The sequence below is a fragment of the Zonotrichia leucophrys genome, chromosome 11, assembly GCF_028769735.1.
Source record: "Zonotrichia leucophrys gambelii isolate GWCS_2022_RI chromosome 11, RI_Zleu_2.0, whole genome shotgun sequence".
Taxonomy (NCBI): Eukaryota; Metazoa; Chordata; class Aves; order Passeriformes; family Passerellidae; genus Zonotrichia; species Zonotrichia leucophrys.
This window is the reverse complement of record NC_088181.1, coordinates 7852328-7871709: the sequence shown is the minus strand read 5'-3', so window position 1 is coordinate 7871709 and position 19382 is coordinate 7852328. Positions and strand designations below refer to the sequence as shown.

Genomic DNA, 19382 nt, shown 5'->3' with positions numbered 1-19382 from the left:
GTTGGAGTAGCTCTTACTTGCTGAGTGCTGCAGTAATACTGCAGTACTTGGTGCATCCTGGGCAAGGTTGTCGTGCTGCTGTTACACACTGGAAGCAGCTTTGGAGAAAATTAGCTGCCTCCTACATAATAATTTGGTACATCTTTTGCAGAGCTGAGGATTGAACACAGATCTTGCAAGAGTCTTAATTTTACCCATCTGATTGGGTAAATTGGAAAGGAGCAGTGTTTTTCATGCCCCTGTTAGGGAGGGAAGGGAAATGGCTCTGTTTGCTTTCTGGAATATGAGCTCAGAGAGCTTCTTAAGCACTTGTTTACAGAGCAAATTCATCCTTGGGTTACTTGAACCCTGATGCTAAGACTATCAGTCCTTGGCTGACCATGTACAGCTGTTGTGAACTGTCATCTTCCTTGGATGCTGTTTGATTGTGTGTAGAAATTATTAGTGACCAACTTGTTTGATAGGTCTCAAGGGCTTCAGCAAAAGTTTCAGCAGAAAAATTACTGTTCTTCTCACATGCTTCCAGCATGGCTGAGATTTGAGCAGATGAGCACATGGAAAGGAATGTTGTGGCTTACTCACTTCCTAGAGTCCTGATGCAGTGAGTGGGTTCTGTCCTGGACCATGGCCTTTTCTGCTGCCACTGAACACCCACTAGGAAGCTGACAGAGCTGAAGTTGTGAAATAAACTTTTCTTAACCAGTGCAGCCAAGATAGGAATGCTGTAACTGGAAACTCTCTACATGTTCTCCTTCTCTGCTGTGGCTGATCATTTTGGATTAATTAGTGGTGGGAGACTTTTCAGACAGTAACCCTGTCTGAGTTGCTGAAATTGTGGACACACTGCAGTTGTGTCCACAACACAGCACTTTCTTTGGTGGCAGTGTCAGATGGCTGAAATACATTCATGCCTTGCTTTAAAAACAGTCTGGGTAGATTTAGGCAAAGTCTATAGTTTTTCTGTTGGATGTAAACCAAAACCAAGAATTGAGGCAACCAGACCCTTGTCTTCTTTTGCTGCCTGCCCAGTATGGGGTTCTTACAGCAGTCCTGTACTTCAGTTAGGGTGCACTGCCAAGAGTGTGTTGTGTGTGAGTGCCCATGGCTCTCTTATCTCTGTGTGATATCTGCTGCTGTCAAAAGGCCTGTGAGGGACTGACCTGTTGCCTCTACTGTAGAAAAAGATTGTAGTTAGCCTTTTACATTGGAAACCTTGATACTGACCAGTGAACTTCAGCCATATCATTAGCTGAATCTGGTCTGAAGGTTTATGTAAGGATAGCTGTCTTAATGATGAGGATTGCACAATCTTCCTCTTCCCTCTCTATAGACCCCTGTGGAGGAGGTTCCTGCAGCCATTGCTCCATTCCAAGGCCGAGTGTTAATTGGAGTTGGGAAGCTGCTGCGTGTGTATGACCTGGGCAAGAAGAAACTGCTTCGGAAATGTGAGAACAAGGTACTGCCTTCTGGTCCTGAGCAGAGCTCTCCATTTGGAGCAAGTAAAACTTTGCAGCCAGAGTGAAACACGGGCTTTAGCTGCTACTCCAGCCCAAGTGTGTCTATTTGGTCATCCAAGCTGTGTCTTTGCCTTGCTGTGTGCATCTATCCAGAGGAGTGCTGGACTAGACTGGACTGTTGTGCTGCCCCTCTGCATCCCACACACACACCATTTTCTTATCACCTTTCTGACAGTAGTGCTGCAAGTTCCTTTTTGTCCCAGCTCAGTTACTGACCATGTGCAGGGGTCTGTACAGACTGTTCCTTTGGCTGCTGCAAATGTGAGAGGTCCTAGTGAGATAGACGAGAATTGCTGGAAATGTTTCATTAGTTTGGGTGATCAGAAGCTGGAGGGTGGATATGACCACTTCATCAGATCCCAGAATGCTGAAAAGGGGATTTTCTCCTTGAAGTGGATGGTCCTTCTTGCTGAGCATCTCTGGTACTTTAGGAAAAGAAATTGCAGAGCATGATTTTCTAGCTTAATTGCCTGCTCCTCCCTCTCTCGTGCAAGCTGCAGAACCTGTGCCAGTAGCTCATTACTGCACAAAAGAACTCCAGCAAGCTGACAGACAGACTGGGAACTTGCAGGGGAGCTTTTTTTTTTTTTTGTTTCTGTGGTTTTGTTAGTTTGGTTTTTTCCCTAGAACAGGATTCACATGAAAAATTGAAGCTTTCCTTCTTGGGCCTTCCATGAGGAGGTAGTGAGGAGACATGGAAGCAATGCCTGCTTGTAGGGATGTCCTGATCTCTCCAGTCATGGGCTCACCAGCAGCACTTGTTCCCTGGACAGTGTTCATACAGAGAAGGCTGGTGAATGATATGTGGTGCATATTAGGTTACCCTGTATTGATGGTGTATTTATAATGGGACTGTAGTATGCCAGAAATGAGGGTATTTTTGGAGGAAATGGTGGGAAGTGGGGAGTGAGCTGCAGTTCACAGAGGAAAAAAGAGTGTTTCAGTTGGAATAGAATTATACTTCCCTGTTTGAAGCACTGAGGTTTTGTCCTTTCTCTCTCAAAAGCACATTGCCAACTACATCTGTGGGATCCAAACCATTGGGCACAGAGTGATTGTTTCAGATGTTCAGGAGAGTTTCATCTGGGTGCGTTACAAAAGGAATGAGAACCAGCTCATTATCTTTGCTGATGACACTTACCCCCGGTGGGTCACCACAGCAACGCTCCTGGATTACGACACTGTGGCTGGGGCAGACAAGTTTGGTAACATCTGTGTGGTGAGTGTGCTTTGCTGAAGTTGGGGCTTTTTGGACATATTTTCCCTTAAAACATCCATGATTTATCTTGAAAGAATGAAAATCTGTCATTAGCTGGAGACAACGCCCTGTACCACTGACTTGTTTTCATGGGGTGGCTCTGTCATAGTGGGCTGCAGTTTATCTGTTTGTTAAATGAAGCAAATAAGTTAAAGCATCAGCGAATCATAAACATATTTCTGAGGTGGCCAGTAATTTGTGTTTATATTGCCTCAAAACTTCCTGTCAGTAAACCTTGAAAAGAAGATTGTTGCTGTGAAAGGGCCCATGAGAACTTGAGTCAGGGTTATCACTCTTACTTTTTCTGACTAAACCTCATAGCTGGCATTGAGCTTTCTCTGTCACTTCCTCTTCACAGTTGGCTTTGTCAGCCAACACTTCCCCACTTGGCTGGGTTTCAGCAGGGAGGAGGAAAGAATAGATGGTCTTTCTGGCAGAGCTTTGATCTCTCTCTGAAGCGTGCTCGGGTGCTCTGGAGTGCAGAGTTCAGCAAGTGTCAGATGCTGTGCCTGCAGGATTGGGCCAAAACACACAAATCAATCTTCTTCAGTTTTCCTGCCCCACATCCATCAAACTGTTTCCTTAGTGGAAACCACCTTCAGATCAGTTTGACCTTACCTCCCAAGGTGATCTGCAAGTGCCAGGCCAGGCAGAGGCTGGGTGTGAGGCCTTGCCCATGTTTCTGCGTGATGGGTTATTGGTCTGGTTATCACAGTTGTTATATAACTGTAAAGGCTGCTTTGGAGAAGCACCTGGATGATTCTGCTCTAAGTATAAAGTGGTTCTTGCAGAGTCCACAAAGGCAGCTTTTCAGGCAGCACAAGGGCTCTCCAGAGATAATGTGCTGCTTCTCTGCAGCTTGCTGATTCTTCCTTTTTCAACACAGGTGAGATTGCCTCCCAACACCAATGATGAGGTAGATGAGGATCCCACAGGCAACAAAGCTCTCTGGGACAGGGGCCTGCTTAATGGAGCATCGCAGAAGGTAATGCTTTGTGGGAAGCACATGGTTATTGTAGGAAAAGAAAGCACTGCCTTTCTGTGAAGGCCTTTGCAGTGTTGTCCAGGAGATGTATTGGCAGTTCTGCTTCTACGCAATCTGCTGTGCTGTGGGCGATCTGTTTTCACTGTTGCTGCAAGCCAAATTTCTGAAATCCCAGCTGAAGCCTATTTGGTGTGTTTGAGGGAAGCAGCTCATTTTCTTTTGCTGCTTTCTCTCATTACTTGCATCCGTTTGTCCAGCTGAGTTTTGCCATCTGGTCACAGGTGGAAGGCACTTCCTCTCTAGAAAGGCATTTCAGAACTAGCAGTTGGCTGAATTTATTCTGCTTTCCTCTCTCAAGCCCTTTGATGCTTTTATATAAGCTAAAGAAAAAACATGCTTCTGTGCTTGCCTTTCAGGCTGAAGTGATTATGAATTATCACGTGGGAGAAACGGTGCTTTCCTTGCAGAAGACCACACTGATTCCAGGAGGCTCTGAATCTCTTGTTTATACAACCTTATCAGGGGGGATAGGAATCTTGGTCCCTTTTACTTCCCATGAGGTAAGCAAGCCCAAGCATCAGGCTGCAGTCTTGCTGCTTTTTGTGCACCCATTCACAGCCAGTATGGGTGGATTAAATGTGCTGCATTCCCTGGAGGGCTCCACAGTGGCTGAAAACCTGAGCTACAGGAGAGCCTGTGGCTCCATAGCAGAAGGGAAGAGAAGGAGTTTGTTGAGTTCTGCATTGGTTCTATAAAGAGTTGAGTGCATTCCTTGTTGCACTATTCTGTATCTGTTTGTGCTTTCAAGGGGCTTTGGGTGATTCAGTGTCTGAGGAGGGAAGAGTCCTTTGGCATGCTTTGTGTAGCCTCTAAACTGTTGATCAGGCTGTGCTGTTTCATGTCCTGAGGATGGTACTCTGTTCTCTGTTTGCTGTGGCCTCTTGGAGCTGTGGATGCCAAGACATTCCCTGTTGGAGCTGCAGCTCCATGCTGCACAGCTGCTCTATGCCACATTGCTGGGAGGCTGATCCTGACCAGGGTGGCTGCTTAACTCTGCTCTGGGTGCTTTCCAGGTGGAAGTGGTGAGGGGGTAGCTGTGACTTTGGCTGCTATGTGCAGGGCTGCTCTGGCAGAGTCTGTTACTCACAGAACCACAGGATGGTTTGGACTGGAAGGGACGTTTAAAGATCATCTCATCCAACCCCAAATGGCCGTGTAATGACAGTGTTTCAGCCAGTGCAAGAGCACCTTCTGATGGGTGTTGTCTTGCCTTGCTGGCAGCACTGATGTGTACCAAACTGTTCTCTTATCAATCCTTTATCTCGCCAGGATCACGACTTCTTCCAGCACGTGGAAATGCACTTACGGTCTGAGCACCCTCCTCTCTGTGGACGGGACCATCTCAGCTTCCGCTCCTACTACTTCCCAGTGAAGGTGAGCCCTGAGCACGTGGGGTCACCTGGCCTTGGGGTGCAGGGAGGTGCTTTGGGGCACAGAGCTGCCTTGAGGCTGGCAGAAGCAAGGCAAGGTTATTGTCTTGTACAAGGCAAGCTTGCTGTTCAGTAGGGAGAGCTGAGGCACTGCAGTAATGGCTTGTGTGGTGCCTGTGGTAGCTGGCTCTTGAGCAGCAGTCTGGTAGGAGAACAGTACTTAGCACTTAATACGTGTCTGTTTTGGCTTCTTAACTCCTGTAATGAGCCTCCCGAGGGTTGATCCTAAGACCCAAACCCAGAGGTGCTGTAACTGCACTTCTCTACTTCCCACAGCATCTCCATTTTCCACCAGGAGAAGCAGCATTACATAGCTGTTGGTGTGGCTGGATCAAACGGAGTGCTGCCCTGGATTATGTTTTTTCCACCACCACTGGAAAGGAAAATCCAAGTTCAGAAAGAGCTGTTCCTTCCTATTTCTGCTTTTGAGGAACTGTTAGAAGCTGTGAACTGCTAAATGCTCTGATCAGACGGATCCCAGTGGTAGCTACTACCAGAGTAACGAGTCTGGAGTCAGTCAGAATACTGTCCCAGCAGATGAAGCTCTTTAGGAGTGGAGTGTGGTGGTCTCTGAGCTTGAGGCTGATTTGCCACATACACAGCCTCAAAGATCGCTCCCATTTGATTGAAGCTGCCTTTGTCATCACTCACAGCCTCCCCCAGCCTTCCCAGTGCAGGGCTCAGACACAGGCGGATCTCTCTTCCTTTCCCTTCTCTGATTCTTCAGCAGCACCCAGGCCTTTGGGGTTTCTGTTTCATTAATCAAGCTGGCCAGTAATTAATGTGATGCTATTCAGCAGATGAGGTCACCAAGCATGGTCTTGTTTCCAGGACAGGATTAAGAAACTCCTGGGAACAAACTGTTTGTGGCCATTTTTCCCTGTTTAGGCAGGGTTCAGTGCCTCTGTGTGGTTTCGATTCAGTTCTCTCCTCCTTGCCCCTGCAGAACGTGATTGATGGGGACCTGTGTGAGCAGTTCAACTCCATGGAGCCCAACAAACAGAAGAATGTGGCCGAGGAGCTGGACCGGACCCCACCCGAGGTGTCCAAGAAGCTGGAGGACATCCGCACGCGCTACGCGTTCTGAGTGGCGGCTGGCAGGGGCAGAAATGCTCCTGGCTCCTCTGGGTGCTCTTCCAGGCACCATCCAGAGGAGGAATGTGTGCTTTTTTCCCCCCCTTTTCAAATATTGGTTTGGTCCTCTTGGTTTGTGTTTCAAAGTAACGTGACTCCAGTAAATGCAGTATCAGCCATTAGGTTTCCCAACACATCCCGCTGCCTATGTGAAGGCTCCTGACATTCCGGCTTCTGGCCAGAGCAGTTCTCTCTTGGGAAGTGCCCAAGCAGAGCCTCCAGCTGACCCTCAGCCCCATCTCCTTGTCCTCCCTTTTGGATGGAGGAGTCCCACAGGGTCTTGCTGAGAGTCCTGTAGGGCAGATCCAGCTGATTGGGTCAAGTGGGGTTTGTGATTTCCCAGCATTTTAGGAAAGGAAAGAGCTGTGGCATGGTTCAGGATTACCAGGCTCCTCTTTTAGTAGCTGGTGGTGAGCTGCTCTGGGCTTACACTAGTCCAGAGAGCAGCCAATGGGAAGCTGGCTGTGGAGGGTGTAACTGTCACACTTGTCTTGAACGTTTTCTTCTGAATTGCAAGGGGGTTTTTTGGACTCACCATTTCTGACTGTTTTCCCTGTAAATAGAGTTTTGTACAATGTTGACTCTCTTGGGGGTGGGGAAGAGCGAGGCCTGAGTCTGGGACTTGATTTGTTTCATAATAACTTTGGCAAGAGAGTGTCTCCAAGCTGTGACTGTGAGCAGCACATGAAGAATAAAAGCCTGTTTTTTCACTACCCTGGCGCTGGGGCTCTTCTCCTTCGTGGCAGCTGCTGCTGACCTGGCGGGAGCAGGAGGGGAGGAGGAGGAACACAGAGAAGTGCACACCCCGAGCCCCTGTGCTCCTGCAGGCCCCTCGCTGCCCCCCTGCCCTGCCTGGAGCTGGTGCCCTGCTGCTTGGGCTGCCCTGGGACACACACAAAGCAGGCTGTGGAGAAAGGGAAGAGCAGTTTGCAGCACGTTGTTGCCCAGCGTAGCAGCTGCAGCTCTGGGAGGAGCAGCTGGCTGCCAGGAGGGCTGGGGAAAGGTCGTTGTCCCACAGGCTTGGTAACTGGCTGCAGAGGCTCCCAGCTGGAGTGTACCCACACAGCAAGTGCTTCCTGGTTCTGCTGGGTTACTCCCTGCTTACCTCCTGCTAGTGGGGACAGTCTGATAGCCTGTGACATCCCGGTAAAGGATGCTGCTGCTCTCTACTTGGGGCTTGAGAGACAGGTGATCCTTGATACCTGTGTTCCCTTTGAACAGCTTTCACATTCTCTGGTGCATGAACTGTGTGGGGTGAGGGCAAACACACCCTCCTGCCCTGTCCTTTGCACCCTCCCCTCCTGCCTTGTTTCAACCTCGCAGGCCTGCGTTGGCAGGGGCTTACAGCGCTGCACCCTTTGGCTCTGACAGCCCCACCCATGCTGGCAGAGCAAAGGGCTTTGTGCTCCCTTCCTGGCCTCAGTCGGGGCGGCTGCATCAAGGAAGGGGCAAAGGGGAGCTGAGCTTTGTGGGGTCCAGCTTCTGCCTTGCCTTAAAGTGCTCACCCTGTGCTCCGTGTCCTCCCTGAGGGAGTGATGCTTTGGATCAGAGGGCACTTCAGCAGAGCTCCAGTGGCCCTTGGTATTTGTCCCGCTGGTGTCCTGAAAGTGAAAGCTGGGGGGGAGGGGGGGGGGGCGTGTCTTGAGATGTTCCCAAACTGGTTCCAAGCACAAGGTTTTACTTGCTCCGCTGTGCCTGGTGAATAACTTGCTTCCAGTAAAAGGCAAAGCCTAGGGGCATCCATTCCCAGCCATAAGGAGCCTGGGGGCTTGTGGGGAGCTGCCTGAGCCCCCAGCTCCCCTTCACTGGGACAAGGAAGGTTTCAGAGCGAGCTCCCCCCTACAGCTGCCGTGTGGGCGCAGAGCTCCCGGGGCTGTGCACGGGAAGCTGTTTGCCTTGGGCTCATCCCAGCGCTGATTTCCAGCCCCGGAGCAGCCAGGGAGAGCACACCGCCCCCAGCACGGTGCTGCGCAGTTCCGCGCTCTCCCTTCTCTTCCTCGCCCCATCCCGGCTGCCAGGCTGATGAATACGTGGGCAGGGAATGCTGTTAAATGGCTTCCTCCAGCGACTGCAGCAGCCGCGGGCAAAATCCCTGCGGACACCTGAGTGAGGAGCTCAGCGGCTCCTTCCCTGCTCAGAGCTGAGCATCTCGGCCCCGACGAGTGCTGGGAGGGAGGCAAGGGCCGTGCCTGAGACTGGCCAGGAGCAGGGGAAGCTTGGCAGGAGCGCGGCAGTGGCCCTGACTGCATGCCAGGGGAATCCCAGCGCGCTCTCACAGGCAGAAGTGCATTCCTTCCCACGCGTTTCCCTGGGAGCACTGACCCACTCTTTGATAGCCGATTTTCTTGCTGACCCTTTGGATGCTCAGAAGTCCTGAGCACAGACACAGTGGCTCTTCCAAGGGGCTCTTCAGGATGATGTGGGGGCGGACAATGTCCCTTGTCCCTTGGCCCCTGCTCCTGGCAGGAGCTCAGCCCTGAAGCATCCTGAGAGGATGATATGGGCTTGGGTCAGAGGGAGCAGAGTCCTGCTGGCCTGGAGCCAGCTTAGAATACCTCAGCCCTTCTGAGATTCGTGCTGCAGTGCAGCCCTTCCCCGGGCACATCCTGGGCTGACTCCCGCTCCGATTGCCCCAAAACGTGCCCATGGGTGCTCAGTGCAGAAAGTGCCCTGGGACACCCTGCCAGGAGAGCCCAGCACCCTAGAGGTGCCAGTGCTGGCAGAGCAGAGCACCCAGGGGTGCCTAGGGCTGTACAGAGTAGTCAGCTGGGCACCCCAGGGGCTATGTGGGCACCTGACTGGGTTGGGTGGACGCCCTGCAGGGACGGCTCAGCACCCTGAGGAGTGGAGGAGGCATTCACCATAGTTAGACCAGCACGCAGGGTGTGGTGCGGCAATGTACCCCGAGGAGCAGGGAGGGACCCAGCAGGATGAGCCAGACACCCTGGGGATGCTCAGCTGGATGAGCTGAGCACGCTGGGGGGTACCTTGGTCAGGTGAACCGAGCATCTGAGCATCCCGGGGACACCTGCCTGGAACAGGGGGAGATACTCTCGAGGGTCAGCCAAGCACACTGGGGACACCCAGCTGGGGCACCAAAGCCCCCCGGGGAGCAGGGAGATACCCACGAGGGTTACCAAGCACCCTGGGGACACCCCAGCCTGGGCTCCCTGCGTACCCCGGGGACACTCCCCGGCTGGGCCGGCCGGGCACCCGCGGCGCAGCGGGGCCGGACGCTCCCCGGGCCGTGCGGGGCGGTCGCTCGGTCCCCGCTCCCCGCCCGGCCCCGGCCGCCGCCCCGCCCGCTGCCCGCGCCGCCGCCCCCCGCCCGCCTCCCGGGAAGCGCGGGCACGGCCCCGCCGCCGCCGCCGCCCGCGGGTGGACGCGTCCCGCGCCAGGTGGGTCCGCGGAGCCGCGCGCGGGGGGCGCGGGGGGCGCCGGGAGCCACGGCCCCGCCGGGGACGGGCACGGGGCACACGCACCCCCCGAGCCGGCCGTGCCCGCCTGGGGACGCACGGCAGGGACGCGGCACGGAGGTGCCTCCAGTGGGGATTGTGGGTGGCACTGTGCGCCGGGACACGGCGCGGAGCCTTCGCGTGGGGGCACGGCACGGCACAGGGCACGGCTGCCTTCCCTCGGGACATGGCATCGCGTGGGGACACAGCGTGGCCCCCCTGGCACCGGGACATGGCGTGGGGACGTAGATGGGGCCGCTTCTGTGCTGGGATGGACAGCACATGGACACCCACACCCTGCTTCGCAAGGGGACACGCTGTGGGGCATGTGGCACAAGGACATGCTTTGGTCTCCTTCCAGAGCGCGGGGGCATGGCAGGGCCCCCTTCGCAGGGGTGTAGGGACACAACATCTCTGTGCGGGGACCCAGCATGCCGTGGCTTGGCCATTTCACCAGCCCCTTCCCCCAGTGTTCCTCGGCTGAGGCCGGACTTAATCACCTCCGGGATAACGGGGCTGGGCTGATCCCCCTCCTTCCCTGGAAATCCCCTGAGGGTGTCATCAGGGAAGCCCTGGTAGCCCTGCCCCAAGGGGACGGAGACATACACGGCTCCAGGGCCACCCGAGGCTCAGCGGGGCTGTCCCTTCCCCGTGGCCCCCGGGGCTCGGAGCGGGTGTCCTGCCTGGGCGCTGCAGCCTGGGCCCCTGCCTGCCCTGGGGCTGCAGCCGGGGCTCTCTTCCCCCAGATTCCCTCTTGCAGTCCGGGGGTGCTCCTGCACCCCTGCAAACACATCCCTGCCAGCACCCTGTGACGGCCCCGGACCTGCTGCCTCCCTGCCAGCAGCTGGAGAGGAGAAGCCAGCGGGGACTGCCGGGAAGGGGGACTAACCCCCCATCCATGGCAGGGAACAACTGCCCGGGGCTACCGGAGAGCAGCCAGTGCCCGGAGCCTACACCTGTCCCTTGTCCCCACACCATCCACGCCACTGCCCTGGAGGCTCCCGGTGAGCCCCAGCCATGTAGGCACAGCCTGGGGCTCCAATGATGGCCACCATCAACATGCAGCAGGGCTACGCTGCCGTCCTATGTGAGTACAGCTGGGGCACAGGGGGGATGGCCTCAGGACTCCCCTCGGTGGGTGTCCCTGAGGGGGCTGATGCCACTGGCTTTGGCTGCCTAGGTGTCCTGGCTGTGCTGGGGCTGGAGGCCGCGGCGCCGGGCGAATGCGAGCTCACCCGCCTGCTCCAGGACAAGCTGCAGTATGAGATGCGCCTGCAGTACATGGTAACCCCAGCTTTGGGAGGTGGGGGGACACCTGGCATTGCAGGGAGGGCCTCAATTTGCTGCAGGGGGGTCATGGGTGGGGGGCAGCACCCACTGCTCTACAGTGGCTGGGTGCTGGGTGCTGTGTTTTTCACCAGGGACAATTTATGCCAAATTGTGCCCAGGACTACTCCTGCTGGGGGCTGACCACATCAAAGGGCTTTTGCACTGGCTCCCCAGTGTCATACTAAGGCTGGCAAGGATGTGCCCATTCCTTTGCCCCTTGCCAGCCCCCATGCTCTTCTTTGCCTTTCCAGAAACATTACTTTCCCATCGACTACACAGTCCAGGTCCAGTACGAAGAGGTGCTGAGGCCGTCCAACATCACCCGCCTGGTAAGAGGGTGGCAGGGGAGAGTCCCGCCATGGGAGCGCTCCAGGGACCCGCGGGGGCTGCACGGCTCTCACCCTCTTGCCCTCCAGCGCAACGGGACGGTGTCGGAGGCAGCTCTGCGGTACCTCTGGTTCCATGTCAGCTCCCAGGCCGTGCTGCGGATCCGTGAGGTGCTGCCAGAGAAGCACCCATCCTGGAAATACACTCAGGAGCTCTGCCAGCTCTTTGATGCCCTGGGCAAGGAGTACAGCAAGTACCGGCAGGTGAGGATCCCCCTGGCACCCCATGTCTGGCACTCGTGTGCTGGGAAAACACGCACTGAGCCCCTCAGGAGGGGACAACACGGGCATGGAGGTTTTCCCTGTGTGTGGGTTCTGTGGGGGCTGACAGGGACAGGATACAAGAACAGAAATTGGGGCTGCGGTGCGGGGCTGTGGGGCAGTGCCCCAGCAGCCTTGCACATCTGGCATTGGTGGTTCAGTGGTAGAATTCTCGCCTGCCACGCGGGAGGCCCGGGTTCGATTCCCGGCCAATGCAGCAGCTGTGTTTTTTTTCTTGCCTGCAACCCGTTCACTCTTGGGGGACCCGCTGACCTGGGCAGGGGAGAACGGGACTGTCATGCACACCGACCTCCGTCACGGGGTGGCACCTCCAAGGCCGGCGGTTGCGGGGATCAGGCAGAGGGTGCCCATGAGTTCATCCCTATTTTCCCGGTGATGGTTCTGCCTCTCTGCCTAAGCTTCTGCTGCCTCGATGGAGCTGCTGCACCCTGAGACAGTTGTGTTTGTGTGCTGGATGTGCGTGGCCTGTCACGGCTGGGTCACCAAGTGAATCCAAAGTATGTCTGGGTTGTTCTGTGCCACGGGCAGGCTGTGCAGCCCCTCTGTGAAGAGAGGAAGTTTTGCTGTGTTGTGTCATGAGAGGGTTAAGGGTGAGGGCTGCTGAGGCCTCCTTGCTGCAGGTGATGTGAGGCAGCGGGAAGAGGAGTTGCCGTGGGCTGGAGGCGGGTTATGAGAGCTGTGTTGGGGTGACGAATAAGGGTGTTCAGGGTGACAAGGCCTGCCCTGGTTTGGGAGTGTGGGGGAGGGCTGGGGGAAAATTAACATCTGGCATTGGTGGTTCAGTGGTAGAATTCTCGCCTGCCACGCGGGAGGCCCGGGTTCGATTCCCGGCCAATGCAACAGCTGTATTCTTTTGCACCCTGCTGTCCTTTGGCGGCTGCCAGTGTGCCCATGGGATACTGCAGAGGCGCTCCCGTGGGTGATCCCTTGGGCATCTCTAGAGGTTGCTCCCTCTGCATCTCCCCTCGGGGTCGACTCTGCAGTTTGTGTGGGTGCTCAGGCCCCAGGTGGTGGCAGCAGCCCTGCCTACAGTGAGGGTCCTTGGCTCGGTGGCACCAGGAGCAGTAAGAGGAGATGGTTTGGTGAATGACCAGCTCGGCTGGGTGGCAGGGAGGCTCAATGACAACAAGGGGTGCTATGTCGATGGCAGTGAGGGTCCTTGGCTTAGGAGCAGTGTGAGGGGCTGGTTCATGTCACGGATGCCCAGGCCATGGAGATAGATGGCAGCTGTGGGCAGCTCTACATCTGGCATAGGTGGTTCGGTGGGACAATTATTGTGCTCCCCCTCAAAAGCCAGGGTTTGGTTCCTCATCAGTGCAGATCAGTGTCCTGACTTTAACTCTGCAATCCCCAGCCTCTCCACCTGACTTGGGCTCCATGCAGCCGTGGGTTGCCTGTGGCTGGGAGGTGCTGCTGCACCCCAAGGCAGAAGTGTTTGGGTGCTGATGTGGGTGGCCTGTCACAGCTGGGTCACCAGTGTGAACCCAAAGTGTGTCTGGGTTTCCCTGTGTCACGGGCAGGCTGTGCAGCCCCTCCGTGGAGAGAGGGAGATTTTCTGGGTTGTGTCATCAGAGGGTTAAGAGTGAGGACTGCTGACAATCCCTCCTTACTGGTGGGGAAGCAGAGAAGGCGCTTCCCTGGGCTGGAGCCGCGGTGTCAGAGCTGAGTGTTGGGGTGCCCCTTGTGTCTATGTGTGTGGTGTACTCACAGCCAGCAGTGCCCGCCCTCACCGCATTCACCCTGCTGGATTTGGGCTGGTGGGGCCGTGTGGGGAGCGTTCAAGGTGTTTGCACATCTGGCATTGGTGGTTCAGTGGTAGAATTCTCGCCTGCCACGCGGGAGGCCCGGGTTCGATTCCCGGCCAATGCAACAGTTGTGCTTTTGGCACCCAGTGTTTCTGGGGGGACCATGGGGATTCCCCTGGGTCCCTGGAGGGATTACGCACCTCTCTGGCACATCTTTCTGTGCGGAATGTCACTGTCGGTGGAACAAAGCCAGGGCACTTTGGTGATGCCCGGGAGACTTGGTGGCACAGAGGGGTCCATGGTTCCCTGACAATGAGGGTTTCTGCTTTGGTGGCAGTGACAAGGGTCTTTCTTTGGCTCGGTGGCAGTGAGCCCCAGGGCAAGCAGGCCTGCCCAGGTCTGGGGGGTGGTGCCACACACAGGAGGGGGCTGTGCCTGGGCGCTGGATGTGGGCGGCCTGTCATGGCTGGGTCACCAACGTGAAGCCAAAGTGTGTCTGGGTTGTCCTGTGGGACGGGGCAGGTTGTGCAGCCCCTCCGTGGAGAAAGGAAGTTTTGCAGTGTTGTGTCATGAGAGGATTAGCTCTGAGGGTGCTGAGCAGGTGTAGGTGTTGCTGAGGCCTCCTTGCTGCAGGTGATGGGGCAGCGGGAAGAGGGGTTGCAGTGGTTTGGAGGCGGGTTATGAGGGCTGTGTTGGGGTGATGAGTGAGGGTGCTCAGGGTGCCCGGGCCTGCCCCTGGTGCTCCCGTCCAGCCCGCCGGGTTTGGGACTGTGGGGGAGGGCTGGGATGCTGCTCACATCTGGCATTGGTGGTTCAGTGGTAGAATTCTCGCCTGCCACGCGGGAGGCCCGGGTTCGATTCCCGGCCAATGCATCAGCTGTATTCTTTTGCACTCTGCTGTCCCTTGGGGCACCTTGGTGACGTCCTGGTGATCTATCGCTGCAGACAGACGTGGAAACTGTGGTGGCCGATCTGGTGAAGCTGATCCACAGCGCGGGCGCTGAGAGCCGGAGCAAGGCTGTGCGCCCCAAGGCACTGCTGGACAACTGCCTCAAGGTCATGAGGATGCTCTACGGGGTGCCCTGTGAGTTGGGGGTCAGGGTGGGGACCCCGACCTTGGGGAACGCAGGTGCCGCACAGGGGCGCCCTGTTCCACACCATGGAACCTGTTCCCTCTGCTCAGGTCGGTGGGAATCCACCTAACACTGTGGAACACCCCTCACTCCACCCCTCACTGGACACCTCCTTGCCCTGGAGCCCTGGATGCTGCCTCTGCTCTGCTCCTCCCAGAGCCCCATGGTGGGTTCCCAAGGAAGCTCCAAAGGTGGGACAAATGCCACTCCTTCCAGGACCAAACACAACCCTTTCCAGAGCCGTGGGACTCTTTATGGCTGTGGGATCTCATCCATCCGAAATGTCTGCCACCCTTTGCATGGGTGTGGGCTCAGACACAGCCCCCTGTGGCAGGCAGCTGTTGGGGGGACACACAGCCCTCCCTGCCCACAGGGCAGGTGAGGGCACCACCCTGTTTCTCTCCACTTGTATTTTTTCCTCAGCTTTGATTAAACACCAGTTAATTCTGTAGCATTGCAGCTCAGCTTCTGGCTGGGTCCTGGGAGCCTCCAGCCTTACCCAAAATAAAGGACCAGCAAAGAGAACCCCAGTGCCTCCACTGCCTCCTCTTTGGGGTGTCGGTCACCTCCCTCACTCTGACAAAGGGACCCTGCCAAGCTGCCTCTGTCAGCCCCGGCTGCTTCCCCAGCAAGGAAACATCTGGATTTGTTTGTTGTGCTTGGTGGCGTGGGTGCAGGCGGCGCACTGGAGGCACTGGGGCTGCCTCCCACCTTCACAGCTTAGTTAATTACCTTCATCAGCTATTAGAGACCTTAATTGGTGTATTCATGGCTTCGGCTTATGAGTCAATGGGCACTGCAGCATGAGTGGAGGAGCGTCTTCCTTCTCCTCCTCCTCCTCCTCCTCCTCCTCCTCCTTTTCCTCCTCCTCCCTTCATGCCTAGTAATGATTCCTGTTTATATAAAGCCCACACAGAGCTCATATAAAACTCACCAGTAGATCCACTGCTTGATAAGAGCTTTAACTAGAGGGACCTGTCTCCCATCCGTGCTGGCTGTAACTGAGGCCCTGTGTGGTCCAGGGACCCCCTTGGAGATGAGCCCCAAGCTCCCACCCCCTCGTGTCAAACATGGTAATGATCCTTCATCCTTCTCCACTCCTCCCCTGTGGGGAACCTGAAGCTGTCCCTGCAGAGTGACCCTGCCCAGCCTCCCAGAGCATCCCCACAGCAATGGGCTCTGTGTCCAGCCCACTTGAGATATTGTGCATTTTCTTCTGATCCCTCTTCTGGGAGATGGCTTCAAGAATGACAGCTGAGAGCCTCTACAGGAAAGCGCTCACAGCATCAAGAATGGGAGCCTGTTTACAGCATCTCCTGGTGTACCATGAGGGATGGATTCAGGGAAGGTCAGCCCAGGACGTCCTGCCCAGCACTCAAAACACATCTTTGGGCATGTGCTGAGACTTGGGAGATCTCCTGCTGTGAAACCCCCCAGCTGCTGGAACAGGAAGAACCTTTGCTGGCCTTGAACCAGCAGGAAGAATGCCTGGCAGCGTCTTTGGGGTGGGCATGGAAAGCCCAGCTGGTTTTGGGGTGGGCAGGCTCAGCAGGACAGGGGCTGAGTTTGGGGGCTGTCTGGGATGTCCCCATAAGCAGTATGGCTTGTGGCCTAGAGTGAGGATAGCCAGGGGCTTCTCCTGGCCCCAGGGGATGCCTTGGATTCAGGATCACATTTGGACCATCCTTCCTCATGCTGCCCTGGCACAAATCAGCTTCCCAGGCCAGGGGGGCAGAGAATCCAACTCCCATCCCCCAGTTGTGCATCCCTGTTTCATTCCCCTGCCCATCCTGCCCCCCCGACTCAGAGTGAGCTTGGAAATGGCAATTAATTCACTTTAATTAATTATTTAAGCGGAGTGTGCAGATGCTGCTCTCACCAGGGCAGCCTCTGCCCTCTCCAGTCCCAGAAGGTGCCGTTGTTGGTGGCTGAGAGCTGGGCCAGCAGCTGCAGGACGCCCCGCACGCTCTCCTCCAGCGTCACTGGGCCCTGGCACACCCAGGGCAAGGGAAAAAGTGAGCCAAGATTCTCCATCCCAACACCCCCCCAATCCCACCCCTGGTGTGGTGGAATGCCAGCTCTGGCTGGGTTGGTTTGGGAGCAGTTGGATGCTCCAGCAGTCAAGGGATGAGGCTTTGCACAAATTTATTGTCCCTCATTTGAGTGCTGTAAGGATGGAGGTTAATTTCTTCATCCCTAATTAAAAAGTGACTCATTTGTCAGCCAGGGCAGGGTAAGGGACAGCAGGACCAGGGTGCCCTCTGCTGACACACCATCAGGATGGGAAAGGAAATAAAAAATAGGGAACAAATTGGATGGTTGGGGGAGTGCCTGGAATTGTCCTTTTGCTGTGATGGCACAGCCACCGTGGGACCAAGGCACTGCACAGTTGTGGGTGCCCAGAGAAGGGATGTCCATGGTCAAGGATGCCTCAGGAAGGGATGTTCATGGGAAAGGGATGTCCATGGAAAGAAATATCCTATGAAGAAGGGATGTGCCCATGGGAAGGGATGTCTGTGGGAAGGAATGTTTCTGGGAAGGGATTTCTTGGTGAAAGGATGACCCTGAGAAGGGATGTTCATGGGAAGGGGTGGCCTTGGGAAGGGATGGCTTTGGGAAGGGGTGGCCTTGGGAAGGGATGGCCTTGGGAAGGGATGCTCCTGGGAAAGGATGCCCCCAGGAATGCCCAGGGTACCTTTGGGACCTTGCTGAGCTGGGACTCCATGCACCTCCCACCACTCACCATCCCCTGTTCCAAGGGAGGTGTCACATGTCCAGGATCCACAGACACGCAGAGGATCCCGCTGCTCCCGTACTCCAGGGCCAGGCACTTGGTGAGCATGTTCAGAGCAGCCTGGGAGCACAAATCCCCTCCTCACCATCGTGATCTGGCAATACCAAGGCCAGTGCAGGGGGAATCCCTGAGGAGATGACCCCAAATTCCTGCCCATGCTCAGGGGCAGTACCTTGCTGCAGCGGTAGCAGATGTCCTGCCTCTCCTGCCAGGCCTCTGCGACCTCGATGGAGCCCAGGATGCTGGAGATGTTGATGATGGCAGCTCTGCTGCAGCTCATCTCCCGCTGCCCTTCGGCCTCGGCCGCCTCCTTCAGCAGGGGCAGGAAGGCCTGCAGGGGATGGGACCTCAGGCATCCCCATCCTCCTCCTCCCTGTTCCCCGTGTCTGGGGCAGGGGTTGCTGTGTCCCCCTCACCTGGCAGGTCTGCAGGGGCCCGATGGTGTTGGTGGTGTAGACCAGGCTCATGTTCTCGGCTGTCTCGGTGGCCACGGTGCTGCGGCGCGTGGTGCCGCTGCTGTTGATCAGGAGGTTGAGGCCAGCACTGCCCACCTCTGCCTGCACCTTCCTCACTGCAGCCTTGATGCTGTTGGGGTCTGTCACATCTGCAAGGGGACAGCAGGGTCAGGGACAGGCTGGTGGCCATGATCCTGGCGAGATGCTGTGGGATGTGGCAGGAGGCAACTCCCAAAGTGAGCATCCTCCTGGTCCCATCAGTGACCTGGTTCAGCCAAGCCAAACCGAGCGACCCACCTGCTTGGTGGCATTTCCTGGAGCCACCCACGGTTGCAATTAAATCCTGAGAAGCTTCATCCCTTTCCCGCCCCAGCACTTACCCAGAGGCAAGATCCTGACGTTGGGAAAGCCCAAAGCCACCTCGTTAACAGCCTAGGTGGAGAAAACGGGGGAGGGGTCACATGGGGAAGCCCATGGAAGGGGAGGGGGGCTGCACCGTGCCGGGAAGAGGGTGGCCCCTCATGTCACAGCCGACAGGTCACAACAAGATCCGGGGGCAGCGATTTGGGGCGGTCGCTGCTCCTGCTCCGCGCCCGGCTGAGCGCGGCAGCTTCAAAGCTCCCGCAGGGATGCCCCCGGCTCGGGGCTGCCAGCAACCCCCCTGCATTCCCCATCATGCACACACCTGAGCCGAGAGACTCAAAATAAATACATGGATATTTAATACAGATATGGGTATTTTAAATATTTAATACATATATGTGTATTTTTGGTTCATTTATACACACACACACACACACACACATATATATATATATATATTTTTTTTTTTTCCCATAGCATTCACCGTTCAGGATGCTGACACTCAGCATCCCAGTTTCAGGTGGGATCCCCAGGTATCCATCCCCGAGCTGATTTCCCTCCTGTCCCCCCCTTCCCTCCTGTCCCCCCAGTGCCAGTGCCCTCCCTACCTTGCTCTGGGGGTCCAGGCAAGCAGCGAAGATGTGCCGGGGTGGGCTGGGCAGCTCCAGCAGTCCCTTGAGCAGCCCCAGGCCCAGCCCCCCGTCGCAGGCGGTCAGCAGGACGCTGCCCACGCTGAGCCCCTCCATCCCCGCCGCTCTGCACGGCCGGCTGCGCTGCCCCAGCGCGGTTTGGCAATCGGCCTCGATAATCCGGGAGGTGGCACCGCTGCTGGGATGGGTGGAGCTGGGGGGCACCGCCTCCCATCCCCTCTTCTGGATGTTCTTCTGCATCCCAGGGTGTTCTTTGCATCCCAGGGTCAGCCATCACCTTGACCATGGGGTTGTTGCACTCCTCCAAACCCCAAAGCACCCACCCCCCTCAAGCCATGGGAGCCCCAAAGGGTGATGGTACCTTCTCACCTGTTCCCCATGACTGGGGTCAGCCCAGAGAACCAGA

The 19382-nt window shown here is 56.2% G+C and overlaps 3 protein-coding genes and 4 non-coding genes across 8 annotated transcripts in view; 6 read left to right on the top strand and 1 right to left on the bottom strand.

Annotated features, from left to right (window-relative positions):
* SF3B3 (splicing factor 3b subunit 3) overlaps window positions 1-7097 on the top strand; it is a 29586-nt gene extending 22489 nt beyond the window's left edge. The window contains exons 21-26 of the mRNA XM_064723104.1: window positions 1331-1456; window positions 2524-2736; window positions 3662-3760; window positions 4177-4320; window positions 5090-5194; window positions 6197-7097. Coding sequence (XP_064579174.1) covers window positions 1331-1456; window positions 2524-2736; window positions 3662-3760; window positions 4177-4320; window positions 5090-5194; window positions 6197-6337 — 828 coding nt within the window. The 3' untranslated portion in view covers window positions 6338-7097. The remainder of the gene's footprint in view (window positions 1-1330; window positions 1457-2523; window positions 2737-3661; window positions 3761-4176; window positions 4321-5089; window positions 5195-6196) is intronic.
* Window positions 7098-9696: 2599 nt separating this feature from the next.
* Window positions 9697-15239, top strand: IL34 (interleukin 34). Of its 2 annotated transcripts, none has more exons than XM_064723082.1 (7): window positions 9697-9782; window positions 10586-10926; window positions 11020-11123; window positions 11420-11497; window positions 11585-11758; window positions 14527-14665; window positions 14765-15239. In XM_064723082.1, exons 2-7 carry the CDS (start codon window positions 10881-10883, stop codon window positions 14782-14784), a joined length of 561 nt encoding a protein of 186 aa, XP_064579152.1. In that variant the 5' UTR covers window positions 9697-9782; window positions 10586-10880; the 3' UTR covers window positions 14785-15239. The 2 variants fall into 2 exon arrangements, with proteins under 2 accessions (XP_064579152.1, XP_064579153.1); XM_064723083.1 differs by having other exon boundaries at window positions 9711-9782; window positions 10745-10926.
* On the top strand, window positions 11962-12032 carry TRNAG-GCC (transfer RNA glycine (anticodon GCC)). Its single transcript has one exon. It is a non-coding gene; the product is annotated as a tRNA-Gly (tRNA).
* TRNAG-GCC (transfer RNA glycine (anticodon GCC)) lies at window positions 12605-12675 on the top strand. The gene has a single exon. It is a non-coding gene; the product is annotated as a tRNA-Gly (tRNA).
* On the top strand, window positions 13635-13705 carry TRNAG-GCC (transfer RNA glycine (anticodon GCC)). Its single transcript has one exon. It is a non-coding gene; the product is annotated as a tRNA-Gly (tRNA).
* On the top strand, window positions 14384-14454 carry TRNAG-GCC (transfer RNA glycine (anticodon GCC)). The gene has a single exon. It is a non-coding gene; the product is annotated as a tRNA-Gly (tRNA).
* Window positions 15240-16581: 1342 nt separating the features above from the next.
* On the bottom strand, window positions 16582-19332 carry LOC135452594 (C-signal-like). Its single transcript, XM_064722854.1, has 6 exons — window positions 18935-19332; window positions 18344-18395; window positions 17925-18112; window positions 17681-17839; window positions 17458-17568; window positions 16582-16703 (listed from the first exon to the last, which is right to left on the bottom strand). The coding sequence occupies exons 1-6, from the start codon at window positions 19214-19216 to the stop codon at window positions 16590-16592; spliced, it is 906 nt and encodes a 301-aa protein (XP_064578924.1). The 5' UTR covers window positions 19217-19332; the 3' UTR covers window positions 16582-16589.
* Between the last annotated feature and the right edge of the window lie 50 nt (window positions 19333-19382).